At 40.9% G+C, this 19,376-nt stretch overlaps 2 protein-coding genes across 2 annotated transcripts; one reads left to right on the top strand and one right to left on the bottom strand.

Moving 5' to 3' along the window:
* The first annotated feature begins 9,651 nt into the window (after window positions 1-9,651).
* On the top strand, window positions 9,652-13,236 carry tescb (tescalcin b). The gene is made up of 8 exons (XM_030084845.1): window positions 9,652-10,080; window positions 10,840-10,909; window positions 11,134-11,214; window positions 11,333-11,472; window positions 11,568-11,629; window positions 11,968-12,075; window positions 12,150-12,197; window positions 12,313-13,236. The coding sequence occupies exons 1-8, from the start codon at window positions 10,017-10,019 to the stop codon at window positions 12,388-12,390; spliced, it is 651 nt and encodes a 216-aa protein (XP_029940705.1). The 5' UTR covers window positions 9,652-10,016; the 3' UTR covers window positions 12,391-13,236.
* Window positions 13,237-16,867: 3,631 nt separating this feature from the next.
* Window positions 16,868-18,373, bottom strand: m17 (IL-6 subfamily cytokine M17). The gene is made up of 3 exons (XM_030085180.1): window positions 18,294-18,373; window positions 17,757-17,905; window positions 16,868-17,617 (listed from the first exon to the last, which is right to left on the bottom strand). The coding sequence occupies exons 1-3, from the start codon at window positions 18,346-18,348 to the stop codon at window positions 17,153-17,155; spliced, it is 669 nt and encodes a 222-aa protein (XP_029941040.1). The 5' UTR covers window positions 18,349-18,373; the 3' UTR covers window positions 16,868-17,152.
* Window positions 18,374-19,376: the final 1,003 nt, after the last annotated feature.

Raw genomic sequence — 19,376 nt, 5'->3', positions numbered from 1 at the left:
GTCCCATAATGACAGCAGCATCATGGGAACGAACAGGATGAATGGGATCAGCTGGAGCCTCGGTGCTGGTGGAGGTGGGGCACAGTGGTGGATGGATGAAGGATTAAATCGCAGACTCTCTGGCTGGTCGGCCTGATGAGGAGGAGGTGTGTTGCACACCTGAGGCTCTAAAGGACAGAATGAAGGGATGCAGTGAACGTTAAAGGACACGGAGTGAACCTGATAGGCTTCGGATACGTACAGGGAGAGGGTCTTGATAGGGAGAGGTGACAATGAAACTGAGAGTTTGATGACTTCCACGTCGGGAACAGCAGAAGTTAAATGCATATGAAGACTGCCATGGCAGCACATTCACTTACAAACCACCTTTGCTAAACTTAAGCTTTAAGATTCATTATTACTTTCCCCACTGTGGTAGAACTGAGTTCAGGACAGAAGTAGACAGATTCCCAGAGTGCTTCAAGAAATCCCATAAAACTTTGGGAAAACTCTCTAAAACTTGTATCAAAAAAGTTTTGTTTTCATACATCACTTCAAACTTATAGAAAACCTGTCAATGCAATCAACAACAGAGTGTAAACCAGGCTGTGGTGGGAAGAGCACGGTGCATATGGGATGACTGTAATTCATGATCACAGGTTCCTGCAGTCCGTCCAATCATTACAGATTCATTCTGCAGTAAACAGTCTTTCACTTCTGGGCTGCCCCACATCTACTTAGTATTCTCTCTCTTAAGGTTTGGCCAGCTGTCCTTGCTTTTGATATCAAAATATTAATGCATATCACACACCCGGTATATTGAGAGAAATATTGAAATGCAGGATGCCAATTTCTTTTTTCAACTAAACCATTAATTTAAATGTCAAGTTTCAGTCTCCTGTGATTTTCTGCACCTGTTCCGGGCTACTTTTTGATGTTTAAATGAAAAAGGCTTCTATAAAACGCACAGTTGGTATTCTGAACGATTATCACATACGAGGTTTGAACGGTTAAAGCATGACTTCGTTCGTAATGAACGTGCAGCTAGCCACTGCAGACCTCGCATATCAAAAAGAATCGTGTTATAGACTTAAATTGCATTTAAAGTCACAGCTGGGAAGTCAAATCCTTGAAACGTGAAAGAGCGAGGTTCATAATGAAACAATATGCAGACTATTATGGCTGCTCCCGTGTGACCTATCCATACTATTATCATTAATTCCACACAAATGCACTATGAACTTTGCATATTTTGTGCCGCTTACTGAATATCATATAGGCTTGCATAATCTTTCTCTGCAATTGGTATTTAATCATGCAGACAAATAAGAGCGTCCTGCATCTGGGATGCAGCCCTGGGCTGAACTTCTGCACCGTGGCTATGAGGAGCCTGCTGAACAGCGAGGCCGGCGTGCCCTTCACCGGCACACACTTTGAAAGAGAGATAGCGGCCAAGCAGGTGATCCATCTTCAGGGCAGACTGTACGCACCCAGGACACTTCTTCTTTTACCCACAAAGAATAGAAACTACACATTTTGTACAGCTAAAAGTAGATTAAATAGGTATCTCTGTCCGTGTTTTCTTTTCTTTTTTTTTCTTTCCCGTGCTATTCTGACTCTATCTTCAAGGGAAACTAAAACTTTCCAGTGAAGATAGTTTTTTTTTTAAGTTTAGTGTCTATAAGTTTTTTATTGGTAGCAATATATCTACATTCTAAAATGGAAGTGTGTTCTAAGCTGCAGTAAATCAGGGCCTGTGAGGCACCGGGGCAAAACACACAGAGCCTCAGCATTTATGGAAATCGAACCCCTGCCTTAAGCAAACCCCCATCCAGCAACAGTCTGCTACTAACAAATACCACAAACAGCTACCCTGCAAAACGTTTTACAGGAGATCCAATCAGTTCTTTCCAATTTCTTCACGATATCTGTGTGAAGTAGAAAGTCAACGAGCTGGACGGGAACTGACTGCAGCAGAGTCGGTCGAATTAACGCTCATACATCAGTCCTGCGGGTTTACATCAGATCCTGTCCGGGTTTTTCTCCCCATTTCCTCAATGTGCCCAAAGAGAACCTGAGAAAGTTAAACTCTTACTTTGTGCAAAATAAAAAAACAAAAATCCAGTCCTCCATTAAATCTCTTGAGTATTAAAACAATCTTGACCGCATCACTACAGACAAACCCTGAAAGCAGAATAATACAGAAACAATCTCATTTTAATTATTTGATGGAATCTACGGTATCTGGCTTTGCATTTCTTGGATATTCAATCTGTGGCTGTTTTAACCTCCATCATTACACAAATCAGTCTTGTTTAACCAAAGCACGATGAGCCACCCTCAGAGTATTGACTGGGATCTATATGGCTGCAGGGCACTAATGGAGCCAGTTCCAACTACCTGACTGGCGAGGGCAGGATACACCCGGGACAAATACACACACTTTCAGGCACTTTCAGATTCTCCAAATGACCCTAAATACATATTTATAGGCTGTGGGATCGGTTTATCAGATTTGATAGCTCAAGTTGAATGTCGTGCTTTACAGTTAGAAAATGAATATATTTATTTAAATTTGACTGAACAAATGAAATTGAAGAGCTAATTAAAATCTGTTGACAATGTGATTCACGAATTTGTAAGCTAAACTCTCCACTGGAGATATATGAGGCTGAAACGGCGGATTTCTCATTCTAAACGGGGAGAGAGCCACTGACACAAGTGGAGGAGTTCAGATGAAGTAATGCAGTGTAATAGCACAAAGGATGGTGAGATTGATGATCGGTTCACGGCACCGACTGCAAGCTTTATATGAGAATGAGGGGGTGAGGTGAAAACTGAGGTATAAAGGAAAACTCAATTTATCAGTTAGACCTCATTCAATTCCTCACCTGTGGTTACAAGCTCTGAATGGCTTCAGAAAGGCAGAGATTGAAGATACAAGGCCTGGTAATGAGTTTTCCACTCTGGATGACTGCTTCTCTATGTGAGAGAGATCCCATTGTTTATGCAAAATCTCAGCACTGAACCGGCTTCTCACACGAACAGCGAGGAGCCGCCGAGAGGTGCTTCATCCTGTGACCCTCCTGACAGGAGTGGCTCAGAAAAAGTAAGCCGAATGAAGCATTGTTCACAGGTTACCTGATAGCACAACGATTGTAAATCTGCTGGAGTCAAAAGGGTTTGTTCTTCGGACCTCGGCGCAAGAAGAACAAGCGGACGGGGAATGTCTGAAAGGAAGCTCTTTTCTTCCAAACAATCTGGCGTGGCTCATTGTACCGACTACGTTTAAACTCCAAACCGACCAAACAGGTTTTGTTGTGGTCCAGAAGTCCTTATCTTCACAGCAGATTGTTGAATTTAAATGAAGGAATTCATAACACTGCTTTGATGCCGTAATGATTTCCTTTCAAGCGGTTGATTCATAGCTGGCATAAAAAAATATCCTCACAGTGATTTATCAGGCTTTTAATTGAATGTAGACAAGCAAAAAACTTACTGCTTTGTTTCATTTTGTTGCCATTTTCTTTTATACGTTTAATTATTTTTCATGCTTCTTTGTATTTCAGTCAACAACAATAATAATATTAATGTATTTTATAAGTAGCGCACTTTACAGTTGATCACTTACACGCTCGTCAAGTTTGTTTTCTTTCTGTTTTATTGCTGCATTTTAATATGACAGAAACAATATTTGTGCTGAAGTTGCTGGACACGGCTCAGGGGCTTCAAGTTCACTTTTAGATGTAGATCTGTTTAATGCAGGTCATTTGGTGGACCCTGCTCTTGTCTATATTATAACTAACACAGGAAAGCCCCATTACTCCCAAACCCATTCACTCTACCTGTATTCTTTCCTTTCTCAGTACTACCTGGAACCCATGCTGTCTGCCTGTTTATGACTGACTGTCTTCGTCCAGGTTCAACCCATTTGGGTCCTTAACAAGTCGTTCCTTCTGATCTAATGCGCTCTCTTCCCATTAGTGACCCGCAGCCATCTGGGTTTTCTTTTTCTTCCATTAAGAACCAGATCCAATCAGGCTCAGGATAAGATATTCGTTGGGAGTGTGTGTCTACTCACTCATGTGGAGAGTGTAACTTATGTGGGGCCCACAACGCTGCGCTGGCCGGGATAATGAAAACGCCACGTTGTGTTTGGAAACAGCGTCAGCCATGACCAACCGGGAAGACACTCCAGAACAGACACTTAAGGGATTGTATACCCCATCTGGCATGAGAGAGAAGAGGATTTATCTCCATTACCTGGACTAAGTAGTTTGGACAAAAAAAAAAAAACAACATTTGTGTCTGCTTGACATGTATACTTTTGAATTCCTTTCTAATCATGAAGGCTTTGCTCTATGAACATAGTCAACATGTTCGACGTTTCTACAACCTCACTGCTATACCCTGTAACTTAGTTTCATCTTGGTCTGTCTCTAAAGTGCTTGTACTCTGAAATTGATTTCATTCTGTCTGGAGATCAGAGCATGCCCTGTCCATGCCTCTGCAATCCCTGCTCCCTTTTCTCTATTGACAATCCAAGGGCAGAAAGCCACGGGGAAAAAAAAAAAGGCTCATCTGTCTGTCCTTTTATGTGCTATCAATTCAAAAGTGCAATGAGGAACAACTGTGAAATTACATCCCGGCTTCATTACGACAAGAACACAAGTGCCTTCGTTTGCTGAAAGAAAAAGACTTTTTTAAGCCAGACGGACAGAAGGTGTTTTCAGTTAACATCTTTCTCATTACAGTGATTATTCCATGGCCAATTCTCAGCTCCCCCTCCGTTGTCTCATTTGAGAAATGGGTCACCTCATAAGTTATTTGATTCATGAAGAAAAAACCCGCAATTAAAAAAAAAGTAGATACTGATTTATTCCATGTTCATTTATAACTGTTTAAATGTGAGATGATCGAACATCGACGTTCCACAAACTCAATAAGGATTGATTTTAACATGGACATAAAGCATTTTGGAAATTTCTTTGTATACTTTGAAAATAGTATAGAAAATCAAATTCGAAGAATCAGATCAAAAGCTTTTTACACAAAGTTTGCAAATGACCAAATTAAAGAAATTCCAAATTAAAAAAAATAAGAAAAGGTTTTTGATGTTCATACAAAAGCTGTCAGCTTGAATATCTTTCATCAGCATCTCAGAGACTTGAACGGTGGAGGAAGCGCATTTCATTTCCATTAAACTGCTGATAAATATTCTCCATAAACACCTTTCTGAATGAGCAGAACAAATACCTGATTTCATCAAAATCCAGTCATACCTGGTTTATTTTGAGTGTTTTGTTTGCTGCCTGGCAGCCTGCCAATTTATTATGACTCTCACGAGCTAATGCATGTGTGCGTGTGTGTGTGAGTGTGTGTGTGTGTGTGTGTGTGTGTCATTGACAGACAGGTGCCTGTGTGCATGCGGGGAGGGCGGCGCGCTGCACATGTGTCGAGCATGTGTCTGTGAGGTGGGAGGAGGAGGCAGACAGGTGAGGAGAGAGATGGAGAAAGAGCGAGACGTGTCGCAGCACCCTCAGGACGTCTCCTTCTTTCTGAGCAGCTGTTGTCTGAGAGCTGGAGGCAGCACTGCGGCGCCCTGTCAGCTCCTTCCCTCGCAGAGGGCCCCGTGCATGCAAAGCAGGCTGAGGCTGCCCTCTCTCCTTGGCCACGCTTTTCCGCCCCTTTTTGTCTCCGTGTATAACAGACACCTCCTTATTTTCCCTCCCTGCCCCCCCTCCTCCTCCACCTCCACCACCACCACCCTCTCCCAAGTCTTTATTCAAATCAATTTCAAGCCATCAAACGTAGTGCTCTCGGTATTATTTGGAACAGACGCAAACACAAAGACACAGCAACCGAGACAATTTTATGGGAAGGAACATTTCAAGGACAGAGACTGATAAAGAAAAGAAAAATGTGTATTTTTCTTCCCCCCTCAGAGCAGATTGATTATACTAGAAGCATCAATTTCCTGAAGAGGAAAAAATAAATAAACTGGTTCTGAATCAGTTGACTAAAAACATCCACTTTTACTTTACTGTCATTGACAGGCACTCTTGTGTAGAAAATTAAACCATCTTATATTTACTTGAAACTGATTACTATTCGTTCACATTTACAGACAGCAAAGATAACTTTTGGAAGAGAGAGATCTTTATTTGCTGAGATCTTTATTTATTTATAATTATTTATTGCGACATTTATGTGTGTAAAGTCCACACGCACTTATCTGATATTCCAAATTATAATCATCTAACTTGAATATGCTTTTTCATTTTGACTTTCTAAAAGCATCCGTTAACTATGATATCTTATAATGTGAAAAAAAGAAATTAAAGAGAAGGAGGATAATTTGAATCAGGGTTCATATTTCTCCCTCTGCGAGAGTCTCTGGTATGGCACACATACACAAAGCAGTCAACTAGCGACACAAAAACTCCCACTGGCTGAAGGTAGAACTTGAATAATTCAAAGCAAAGTTGTTGAAAGCACCTCTTGACAGTCGGTGAATGTCTTCAGTCTGAAGGACGTCTATAAGGAGACAAAAGAAAAGCAATATGCTGCTCTGCACAGGGTCAGCAACACGAAAAATATTTCAGCCAGGTGAAAGAAAGTCTCCTTAAAAGCTCTGTGAAGCAGTGATAAATCTGACCTCACTATTAATGTCCATGTCATCAACCACTGGGCTCAAATTGAGTGATTAAAAACTCAGCATGTACTTAAAATTAAATGTCAGAGTCATGAAACAAGCAGCAGTACGGTACTTTCTGAGATGGTGTCAGCTACCGGTGATGTTGATGCTGATGAGGCCGTGGCTTCAAACAAAAGTTAAAAACACATCGGTAACTTCAGAAAGTTAGCAGCAGCTACCTGGTGTGACGTGAGAAAAATTTGCACAAAGTCATAACTACTAGGCCGACTTGCAGGTTTTGAAATTTCTTATTAAACTGTTTAAAATGTGAGAAGAGTGCGTCAATCATTAAGCATTCATCTCAGATTAAAATTTTCAAAGAATCAAATCGATAACAATATAAACTCAGGATTCAGAATAGCAAAGATCACAGTCTTCGCCCCCAGCAACCGCTTTCCTTTTTCACTTTTTTATTGAATCAATATAGAATGGAGAATATGTAAAGACAAGGACATTTTTCTGGAGCAAGTTTAAAAGTGTTGAGAGATTCTAGTGATTAATATGCTTTATGGTAAGATACCTCCAAAGATCCTGGGCATGTATTAAAAATAATATCTTCAAGAAACCCTCAGAACTGAGCAATAAATAACACATGACTCAAAGGACTGCCATGACTTCCGTCATATTAGTTCTCCACTTATGGATGTATGGAGGAGAGTTATGATTTATGTAAAGTAAAGGAGCAAACACTATCCTACATTTTATTTGGGAACAATAATGAATCTGTGTTTTAGATCATTTTGAGATCTGTATTTGATGGTTGGTGACTGTGTTGTTAACGTAAACAGACTCCATCTATCTTCCATCCGCCGACAAAATAACAATGATTCTAATCGCCCAACAGTGGAGTCTCTGGTTTGCCTCGACCAAACGTTCGTCTGTTTGCCCCATTGTGCAGCTTTTATTGATTGGCACAAAATGATTCAGTCTGCCCATGTTTGACATAGTTTGGAAAAGAGAACTCTCACACACAGAGAGATATTAAATGGAGAAAATTGGAAGTGCAAAGCAGGAAAAAGTCACAGAAAATGTTCATGTTATGGCGTGGTTCTGTTACTCAAGGTTCAATAACTCCTTATTAATTGAGTAGTGGTGCTTAAAATATAATTTCTTGCAATCCTCAAGTGAAGAGGCAGTGAGCATAATAAATTGAGTGTTAAAAATGCAGATTTAGTTGATTTTGGGGTGGATGCAGGAAGGAGATGTGATAGGATAACTAAACATTCTTTCTGTGGATGTGTTCTTTTTTTGAAAGCCTGTTGGTTCATTGTTAGGAATGATAAAGAATGATCACTGGAGGACACAACAAGTCAACTCCAGGTCAGAAACAGGAAGGACAAGTTCAGATCAATCTCGAGTGGTTAAGAAGCGGTTATACAAATAAATGATGCAAATCTGTGAAATAAACACTCTTCATGCTTCCTCTCATGCAGGTATTCTTTACCCTTAGACAGATCAACAAACTGGAATCCATTGCAGCTGATCTTTCTTTCCAAAAGCTCACAGTTGTTTTCATTGCTGTTAAAATACGCCACCATGTGGTGTTCAGTGGCACTGCATGGCTTTGATGGATTTGATCGATGATATTTGAGTCATGTCGAGACATGAACGTTTCACCAGTCAAGGGATTAGTTTCACACTCATTTTCCACATTTACAGTTACATCATGAGCTGTAAAACAACAAAATCTCACAAAAGCGAGCTTTAAGTGAAATCAAACATTTTCTGACTGAAAGATCACTCAGATAATCTGTATGGACAGACAGTGGGCATTCATTACACTTCTGTGTCATGCATATAAAGATAATCACAGCCCCCACCTGCTGTGCTTGAGCTTCGAGTGTTCAAGCTGTGTCACGTCTGTCACCCCGTGCGGAAACCTGTTGCTGACAGCCGCCTGATGTGTGGTTAACTTAACGCCATTCAAAGAGGCCACGCCACAAACAGAGAAGTCACTGCAGATGAGCAGCCTGAAACCGGTGCAGCAAGAATTCCTGCTTCAGGCTGAGATCAAGAAAATGCAACCTTATTTCTTTTTGTGTGAGGTGTTGTTTTTCAGCTAATAGAGCAGTGGGTGTGACTGGAATTATATTCTCACTATATACAGTATATAACAGCTTTTCACCTTCTACTTCTGGATGCAAGTAAATGCAGCGCTTGACCATTTGTTCCTGATGGTTCAGGTTTGTGATTAATAATGAAAAGTTCTTGAGGGCTGCTAAAGTGGGAAAGTGCTATATAAAGCGAAATCCTTTTAGACTCCGGTAGGTATCTTGGGAAAGCCCATGCATGCACAGACAGCACATCCAGACTTTACACAGAAAGGTTTAACTCATGACAGTCACACTGCCGTGCCAGAGCACTAACCACTGGAAACCTGTGTATATTTAATTGTAAATCTTTTCAACACTTTGTCTTTGGTTTGTTTTGATTCCCATGGAATTTCCATAGAAAAACAACAACACAAACACAGAGAGAACATGCAAATTCCACAGTGAAAGGCCCGGCACATTTTGAATTCACATTATGATATGAGGGAAGAGTGCTAACTGAGACACCATAAATCTTGTTCTATATCATATTATCCTAGACAAAGTGGGTAAATCCCAGTCTTTCCTTTAAAGCCTAACCACACACACTCATGTTCACACCTGAGGGAGAGGGAGTTAAGAAAAAAACAACCACATGATCACTGAGGACCTGAAACAAACAAACATAAACTTATTTTATTTCTAATTTAAAAATGAGGTTTTATGAGGATGCATTCTGCTCTCCTGCAACAAGTGAGCGTGCACAAGTGGAGCTACCTGTAGGACAGCTCGAGTTAAATGGATTACAGCAGTGAATTCATTAGTTGGAGAGCCTTTGTGCTGACTGAGTGAAAGAGCGCGCTGTGTTTATGCAACACGAGCCTGCAGCCTGTCATCTGAGCGCTCCTCGTGCGCTCGGTGGCTACTTTGCGCATTGTCTTTCAGCGGGGCGGACAGGTGTCAGTCACAGCTCGCGGCCTGAGCTCGGTTCTCGGATCGATAGTGAAGGATCCAGGCCGCAGCCCGCTGTTCGAGTCTCGTGTCGTCATCGGGACGGCGGTTGCGGAAGTGGCCTCTCTGCGCTCCTGGCGGAGGATGAGACCTGCCCGGTGACTTGAGGGAGACGGAGGAGGTGCGTAACGCACGATCTGCACCTCATATAAACACTCAACAGGACCGGACCAGTGCGCTGCTCCGGACGATGAGCGCGTGAGATCCACTCTGATTCCGGTTTCGGTTCATTCGTGCCCGGATCTTCTTTGGTCCCCCCTCAAAGTGGACCGGCCAGGACGCAGAGGGATCCTGGAGCGATGGGCGCCCTACAGTCCTTCCCTGGTCAGCCAGAGTATGTTGATCTGGCGGAAAAGACGGGCTGTGAGTAACCATGATCCCTGTTTGGCAGTCAGACATGTCGGATGTGTTGCGCTCCCTGCGGCGCACATATAATTTAAATTCGCCCTCATTTTAATTCAGTCTCGTCTTAAAGGGGAAATCCATTTATTCCAGCTTCATCCCTGGAAGTGATGAGCTACGAAATGATGAATGTTTCCTTTAAAGGGTGATTACACATGTGCAGGATCTCTCTGCGTAAAGTAAACCAGGCGGACTGGTGCAGTAGTTATGAATAATTTAAAGCGCAAGCACATGTAAGTGAAACTTTACCCAGTTTACCACAGGATAGGACTCAGTAAGAGATCAAAACCTCACCAAAACAACAGAAGGGTTTCACACGATTAACATCTATGTATCTATCTATCAGTCTGTCTTTCTGTCACAGTCACAGGGTGTAATACACATGCATAATGCATGAAGATAATATCACACACTCATTCACACTGACCCCATCCATCTTTTCATCCATCCATCCATCTTCTGTACGCTTCATACAACTCGGGGTCATGGTTACAATCTAAGGTTTGCCATCACAGCACAAATAGAGACACACAGACAACTCAACACACACAAATTCACACACATGGGTAATTCTGGAGGCATGATGCTTCACGGTATTATACACATGTAATATTTAAATATCTAAATCTGCTTTTGAAGTCTGAATATCTTAGAATTGAAGGTTGTTTCTCAACAAGAAGTCAAATGTTAGGTCATAAATTTTCTTCTTTTTCTTTTCAGTTTCCTTTGAACAGATCGGAGTCCTGCATAAGAGATTCAAGCAACTGAGCCACAATGAGAACACTCTACGGTATGCTGACCTTTATGATTTTAAAGTGCTGCATTGTGTTGTGAGCTTTGTTTTAAGGCGACTGTGTTGTTGGTTCAGGATTGTTTTTCCAAGGTAACGGCTTATCTTGAGACAACAGGTTGTTTTCCTTGGAAAATCAAAACCTGCTCGACAGGTTTCACTTTATTTTACAACCCAAGTCATGTGGTATTCCATAGAAATCTGTTTTTTTTTTCCATCTCCAGGAGAGATCACTTCAATGAAATCCCAGATCTGGCGTGCAACCCCATCCGTGCACAGATCATAGGGGCTTTCTTTGACAGAAGGTATGCTGATAACACCTGATTCTGCAAGTTTAAACTTACTCAATTTCTTCTTTCCTTGTTTTCGAACAGTCAGAAAGCTGAGAAAGAAACAGTTAGTGTCCATGATTTGACTCCTCAGAAACTTTCACCAGAACGGCGAGGGGACAGTGGAGGAGATCGGCTTCGAGGAGTTCCTCGTGGTCATGTCTCATTTCAGACCGCCTTCTCTGCACATCACGGACGAGCAGCGCGAGGTCGTCAGGAAGGAGAAACTGAGATGTGTGTGTCCTGAATCGACCACATGATCACATGCCTGACATTGTCTGTGGCTGACACGCAGCTGTTAATGTTGACGGCTCTGTTTCTCTCTGCAGTTCTGTTCAACATGCACGACACTGACAACGACGGGACGATCACCCTGGAGGAATACAGACACGTAAGCCTCTGATCACTTGAAAAGTGTATCGCAGTTTGACGTGGATACATCAGTTTTGTGTTTATTTGCGTTCATGTTAATCGGTGTTATATGATCTTGTTCACATCAATTTTGCGGATGATTAAGGTTTCAGGTTGTCTCCTCCAGGAGGCCGCTCGGTAGCCCCACAGTTGGTCACTGTCTGTCTCCACTCCGCCATTAGTCTCAGCTGCCTGCCTTCCTGCAACAAACTTAATTGGCCGCTAATGAGGGAAAAGAGGAAGCATATTATTTCCTCGAGCCATGAAGCCATGGCAGTGACAATGTTTCATTCTGACTGCTGTTTCACGTCTGCCCAGGTGGTGGAGGAGCTGCTGTCTCGCAGCGGCGCACTGGGGAAAGAAACCGCCAAAAGCATTGCTGATGCCGCCATGTTGGAGGTGGCCAGTATCTCAATGGGTCATATGGTGGGTCAGATCTGAAGACAGCAGCTCCATTAGTCTCTGGGGTGGACCAGGCTAATCACTTGTTCATGTTTTAGGAGCCTGATGAATTCTATGAGGGGATCACGTTTGAACATTTCCTCAAGGTTGGTTGATCGCTTCTACAAACAATAAAAATGCACCTAAATATTTAATAATACTTGATATCTATATATGGATATATGTAAAGAGCTGGTGAAATAAAGCAAAACTCTGTTGCAGTTGCTGAACGGCTTCGAGATCGAATCAAGAATGAATATCCGCTTCTTGAATATGGACGCAACCACGCTGTGCAAGTGAGGTCGGTACATGAAAAAGATGCGGTGAAACAAACCGAGAAAGCAGAATTATGGTTTCAGCTGTAGCGTTAACTCTGATATACCTGTAGCTTCTGGCTTGCACTGAATATATATATATATATATGCCTTACTCATGTTTGACTACTATGCAAATCCAAAGACTTTATGTATTATGCAGTTGTGTTTGAAGTAGTTTATGTATTTATATGAAATACCAGGATGAGCTTTATAGATGGGAGGAGGGGTGAACGATGCACCTATGAAACGCTGGACAAAGCAATAATAATCATATATTTGTGACTGGATAACAGGCACCACAAACTATGCATGCAAATATCGACGCTTGAAAAGCCTCTAAAGATGTCACTGCTGTAAATCAATAACTCAATAATCAGGGATATAACAGTGTGTCTGTCAATGTGTCTGCATGTGTTTAATGATAGTGAGACAGTAAATACGAAATGCATTTCATCAGTCACAAATATAGCACCTGGTGCATGTTCTGCACTTTATATTTGCACAATAAAAGATTCCATGAAACAGATCTGAGTTCAGTTCATGCTGTGTGCTTCTGGTAAACGGGAAACAGGAGTGCTGCGGTGCAAAAAGAAATGCTTGAAGGACATTTCTTCTATAAGAATAGCAGGTTTTATATATTTTGTTTTAGCGTAATTAAATGTTAAACGTCCTTTCTGTTTCACCGTCCAAATATAAACGTTCCTTTTTAAAGTTTCACATGACTATTACTTGCAGAGAGTAATTAGTTAGCTGAAATTTGTGCAGATCACACAAGATTTTCCCAGAAACTGTTTATGCACCATGACAATAAATGACGTGTTGGAATAACCTTCAGTGTTTGGTTCATTATTGTGCATCATTTCATTCCAACAGTTTATGATTGACGACTTCATAGGACTCCACAGTGTATCATTTTAACTGAGTTTTGTGAGAGAAACACTAAAGTTTTCTCTCTGAACACAGATCCAAGTCAAAAACCTTTATCCTTTACACTGTAAACCCGAATATTCAAAATAATTAAATAGATTAAGTAGAGTATACTCAAAGTTTTAGAAAAAGTTGTTCTGACTTAATTATATTAAGCTGGTATAACATGTTCTTGCTTTTGAGTGTCTCTAACTGATAACCTTAGAGTTAATTGAACTATACTTATATATAAGCACGCATAACTCAAAAACATCGCTTAAGGTCAACTTTAAAAAAGTAATTTAATTACATGCTATAAAATCCTGTTATTTATATTGTTTCAAATACGGATAATTAAAGAAAAAACATTGTCTTTGTCATATAAGTAATTTAACATTCCAAATCAATTACGAAAAAGTGTCATATGCATAGATGATAGTGAAAGAGAAAGAGCATTAATTTTATTATTTTTTTTATTTTCATTATCCAATCAGTTACTGTTTTATAGGCTGTGATTACAACTGATTTCTATGATCAATTACTTATGTGTTGAAGGCAATCCAGAATTTTTTATTCCGTGCACTGACTACCACGACAGAGGGTAAAAAAAACAAACCAAAACAAAAAAAAACTGCTGCTGAACTGAACTGCTGCTCTGTTGTCTTACTCAGGAATAGATGCTAAAAGCACACACCTTTTCTTTAACTGTAATGAAAGATTCTAATTTTGTCATTATTTAATCTTTATCATTGTTTCTGATAATTGAAGTGGCCAGACACATTTAGAAGGCTGAACAAGGAATTTGGAATGTTAAGTTAGTTAAAGTTGTTACTTAAGTTGGTTTAGACTGTGGCCGCATGGTAGTGTAGTGGTTAGCGCTCTTGTCTTCCAGCAAGAAGGTCCTGGGTTCAAATACTGCCTGACTCGGGGCCTTTCTGTGTGGAGTTTGCATGTTCTCCCTGTGTGTGTGTGTGGGGGGTTCACTCTGGGTACTCCGGCTTCCTCCTCACAATCCAAAAACAGGCATGTCAGGTTAACTGGTCACCCTAAATTGCTCCTAGGTGTGAGTGAATGGTTGTCCATCTGTAAATATCAGCTGGTGAACCTGCCTTCGCCCACAGCACCTGGGATTAGCTCCAGCTGCCTGCAACCCCAAAAGGGAAGAAGTGGCAGGAATGACTGAAGTTAGTGAAACTCCATTTTTGGAGAGGCATGTTTTTTAGGAAACAAACGCATGTATTTGATGTGATCGTGATCTGTGTACTTAAAACATTGATAACACAAACAAATAAATTTTGAGTTAGAGGAACATGTAATGATTTGGTTTTGTACTTATTTTTCTGAGTTCTGTGAATTTAATCCAGTTTTTGGAGAACTTAAAACTTGAAGTCAAAATAACTGACAAGAATTGAGTTACCTTAACGCAAAAAATGTAAGTCCTACTAACTGCAAGTCTTTGAGTTGAGCTGAATGTTTTGTTTGAGTTAACTGTTATCAAACAGTACAAGTACAAGTCAATAACCCTTTTAAGTTAAGAGAAATTTTGACTTTTAAGTAAATCTAACTCAAAAAAATTGAGGGAATCATTTGCCTCAATTTTTTTGAGTTCTGGAAACTGATTCGGGTTTACAGTGTACAACATCAGGAGTGAAAGAATTTTTCAAATCACAACCTGAAATGTATTGACATGTTTCAACTGTCAGTTTTTTCTAACACCTGTTATTAGTCCTTTTGTTTGTTCTGTGAGAAATGAAGCCATTTACAGTAAGAACATACCAAGTCTGGCCTCGTGTCTGTTGAACTGCTCCTGATTTATACAGCAAGTCATTAACTACATGAAATGCTTTAAGGAAAATCCTTGAAATAAACTTGATAAAGAAGAAAGAACCTTGACATGTGAAAAACGTGAAAAAAAACCCCTAAACAATTACTTGAAAACAACGAATGAGAACTGAATAGTATAAATAACAAATGCAGCAGTCAGAATATTTAACTTGGGATTGAGGCCTTGGACTGTTTCTGGAGATTTTATTGTCAATTAATAATAATTTAGGTTAAAAATAAAATACAACAATCAGCTATTGACAAGAGTGAAAACTAAATGCAGAAGCTTGTTTGCCAGCTAGATCCTCATTATTGTCCTCAGGAAAGCAGATTGTGTATCAAACCAGTCCTTGGTATATACTGCCCCCTTCAGGTTGAAGGTAGTATCGCAGGTTAAAGGATAAACTTTCATCTCATCCATTCAGGCCTGATTAAACCTAGATATCAGATGCTTTTGTTCAGTTTTTTATGATAGCATATGAATTATAAGCTTTAAATTAGGGCTCATAATTTACAAGCATTATTAAAGAATGATTTATTTGTTTGGTCTTCAGAGTTTTTCTTTAATTTTTTATAGAAGTGTTGTTGTAGAAGGTCGTAATGCATCAGGACACGAGCAGCATAATTCTAACCTCCTAATACTTAAATTAAATGATCCATTTTAAATGTTAATGGAACCCTACTAACAGGTTGCCACATCAATGAATGAAATAAAGTTTATTTAAAGAGTCCAGATCATCCCACACAGGATGTGTGATACTCTAAATAACCCGATCAACGACTGAAGTGTGAAATGTTATTCTTAGCGACAGTTTGCTAGTTCGGAACATCAAATACAGACAGCATGGTGGTGAGTCAGGTGTATTGGAGTCTCACAGTGATGATTCGTGTGGAATGAATCCGCTGGAGTGGACTTCACCCCTCCTTTAGTGTTGTGAAGTATTAAGGGGGTAGTGAAAATGACTGCATTATGCAGACTGGAGAATGGCCGCTGCCCTGAGGTACCCTCTGGGTTTGTGCTTTAAATAAGACCGAGTTATAACAGGGAACTTGATTCATGACCCAGAGTGAATCCCCCATCTACTTCCATTTTCCTAAGAGCTTGTGACTTGAGGAAAGTTTAGCCAACAATTACTTCATAACAATGAAAATGTGTAGATGACAAGTTTGTACGAAGGATGTGTTAATGATCTGTTTAAAAAAGTGAATATTTCTATTGGATTTTTCCCCGGAGGCTTTTTTTTTTCCACCTATCACACACTTGCATCTCCCATCTATGCACAGACAAAGCACGAAAACAAAGCAGTCTGAGCACATACAGGGATCTGACCCCCACGCATCCACATCCACACCCACACCTTGTGACTGACCAGACAGCCCGCCAGTTTCATGAAATCTTTCCTATCCGATGGAGCCATGTGTCGAACACATGCGTCATTCTGAGTTGATATCACACAGTCAGCGTCTCAGCAGCTTCCTGATTTTTTATTTAAACACTTCTTGATGGACTGATTCTCAGCAGAAAACAGCACATGATGCCTCACGACTTCTTGTGTTTTTATAACTTTGGCACGATTGAGAAAAATAAGACTTTTTTTAAAAAATGAGATATGCGATGCAAAATCTGTTCACTTGTCAGATGTTTATTAATACTCTAACCCCGCTGCATCCAAATGGAAAATCAAAGATGGCAAAGAAGTTCAGCTGTAGAATGTTTTTTAATAACAATGTGCACAGCAAATTAATTTACATCAGCCAGCAATGCAGAACTTTACATAACACAATAGACAAATTAAATATACATGACTTGCATGAAGGATTATCTGCAGGACTTTAACATAATTCCACTGCCAATAGATAGATGAAAAAATAAATATTAAATACTATAAATATGCTGTATTACAGTGATGTACCGGCCACCTTCATACTCACTTATTGTATTTTCTAGTCTTTATCAGCCCAGTGAGTAAAGTGCTGCTGATAACTGACCATCAAAATCCAGCTCTGGGTCGTCTTCAGAAGAGTTTGTTTCTTCGTTGCTTCTTTCTGCACACTTTGCTTTTCAGGTTCTTCAGTTCTCGTGAAACATTCGAGAGGAACTCCCTGTAGGTCTTCAAGACCACGCAGCCGTAGACCTTCTGCTGGAAGACGTTCTGAGACGGCGGTAGTGTCGTGGGCCCCCCCGCTGGCTCCGGCACCGGCAGGTTTGGGAAGAACCTCTGGTAAAAGTTGTTGACGACAGCAGCCAGGTCCCTGCTGCGAGCCCTGACACCGGTCAGCTCCGACAGCAGCGGGCTGGTCGGGAGCTGTAAGTCCGTCTGCTGCTCGTAGACGCGCCGGAAGTGTGGGAAGAAGGCCTGGAGCTGAGTGTAGATGCTCAATATCCTCTCTGAGGGCTCCAGCCCGGAGATGGTGGGGTCAGGGATGTTGCTGATTGACACCTTGCACAACAGCTCTGACATTTCTCCTTGAGAGGCTTTCTGCAACAAAAAAAGAACAAACAACACAATGGCACTTCAGTTTACTTGCACATCTGTGAGTGTCAGCATACGACTTTAATTCAGCGTGATGCTGTCCAAGCAGTAATATGTGACAGAGCAGTTTTCTCTCTATACTCACATATGTTTTGATGAGGTCCACGGATTCCTTCTGCACGAGCCTTGTGAGCTTTAAAGTCTGCTGCAGAGCATTCCCACACTGCTGGTTTCTGCCTGCCGCCACGGTTTTTGTTGAATCAACAGCCATAAGCAGCAGGAGGGAGAGTAATGCTGAGGAGAAAGGAACTGGTCAGTTATGATTACCCTACATCACACTGATGTGGGGAACTTCAATTCAGAAACCACAAGCACAGAGCGAGAGGGGCAAAAATACACCCTCCTCCTGCAAGTTTTCAAACAGAAAGAGAAGAATAGTTTCTGAAAATTATAAACTACATTATTAAGATTTCAGTTATAAAATAATGCTCTGGGATTATAGTATATTTTAACTTCAACAAACATCATCAGTCACTTTAGATACTGAACAGATCCTTCAGACAGCTCAAACACTATCCTACAGCTACAGAAAACAGAAAACTTCAATTAGTTTCTCAACTATGCAAGAGTGTTTAAACCTCCAGTGGGTACAAACCAAACAGTGAACACAGTGAAAACTTACTGGTTGCTGTTTCCATCAACTGCTGAAAATGCATATTCTTTACATGACCATTCATTCTCCTCCCAAGAAGCACAGGCGAACAGTGCAGTCACACTGCTTGAAAACTTTTTAAAAGTCAGAAACCACACGTTTGTCATAGGAGGAAATGACGTGCATTTTGTGAGGCAACCAAATTTCCCAGAATTTCCTCTCGCTCTCTGTCTCTCTCTCTCTCTCTCTCTGTCTCTCTGTCTCTCTCTTATGCTCTTTTTCGTGTTGCACCAGCAGACAACGTCCCTACATGTCTGCTGAGTGGACAGGCATGTAGAGACATTGTCTCACAACTAATAATGAGTAATTTTTAGTCCATTTCTTTGTATTCATTACACATCCCTTTTTCATCCTGCCTAAAAATAGAATTCTAGTTTGCTTGAATCACTTGAGTAGAATAATTTTTTCTGAATTGAGGCAATTTTTTTTCCCAGTCCGTACGTGAAGATGATCTGCAGGCTGAGGTCTGCTCCCCTTTGACACAGATCACTGACATGCTTTCTGCCTCCCTCTACAGATCGTCGGTGAGAACTGGGTGACAGAGATTAGAGACTATGCTTTGTGCACAATGGTGAGTTCACTTTTTCTCTATCTCTCTTTAGAAGTTTGACTTTTGAAACTGTGGAGTGTTAATGTCCTTTGGCAGATTAAGAGGAGTAATTGCGTCTCTCTGTCACAATATTATCATGTGGGCATCGGTGGAGGGAACTGACAGGGTCACAGGAAGTGTTTCTCAATCAGAAGCTTCGTGCGTAAAGGGCTGGGCCCGCTTCGCTTTTGCAGGCGATGTGTTGGTGTGTTCCTGGCACCGCTCAGAAAATTATTTTCTTGTGACATGATGCTAAAATCTTCCAGCGGTTTGTTTAGGCAATGTCAAAAGTAGGAACCGAGGCCGGCCATTCATGTAAAAATAGGAAAGTGGTTTTGCAAATGTGTTGTCTAACACCAGCGTCACCGCCGCCGCAGACTTCGAGGATTGATGGTCACTTCTGCTTGGAGTCACCCTGCGGTGCGTCGGTGGGTTAATTGAAGTTCAGGCTTCAGGAGAGGCAA

This window comes from Salarias fasciatus, assembly GCF_902148845.1.
Source record: "Salarias fasciatus chromosome 7 unlocalized genomic scaffold, fSalaFa1.1 super_scaffold_4, whole genome shotgun sequence".
NCBI classification, from domain to species: domain Eukaryota; kingdom Metazoa; phylum Chordata; class Actinopteri; order Blenniiformes; family Blenniidae; genus Salarias; species Salarias fasciatus.
The sequence above is the reverse complement of the archived record's forward strand: the minus strand, read 5'-3'. Positions and strand labels throughout refer to the sequence as shown.

What these genes read in the sequence shown, in the direction of transcription:
- tescb (XM_030084845.1), top strand. Translation starts at nt 10,017, where the DNA reads ATGGGCGCCCTACAGTCCTTCCCTGGTCAGCCAGAGTATGTTGATCTG. An exon ending in TCTGGCGGAAAAGACGGGCT is followed by an intron (nt 10,081 to 10,839) that starts GTGAGTAACCAT and finishes TTTTCTTTTCAG; the next exon opens with TTTCCTTTGAACAGATCGGA. An exon ending in CAGGAAGGAGAAACTGAGAT is followed by an intron (nt 11,473 to 11,567) that starts GTGTGTGTCCTG and finishes TTCTCTCTGCAG; the next exon opens with TTCTGTTCAACATGCACGAC.
- m17 (XM_030085180.1), bottom strand. Translation starts at nt 18,348, where the DNA reads ATGAATGGTCATGTAAAGAATATGCATTTTCAGCAGTTGATGGAAACA. An exon ending in GTTGATGGAAACAGCAACCA is followed by an intron (nt 17,906 to 18,293) that starts GTAAGTTTTCAC and finishes CTTTCTCCTCAG; the next exon opens with CATTACTCTCCCTCCTGCTG. An exon ending in TGGACCTCATCAAAACATAT is followed by an intron (nt 17,618 to 17,756) that starts GTGAGTATAGAG and finishes TTTTTGTTGCAG; the next exon opens with AAAGCCTCTCAAGGAGAAAT.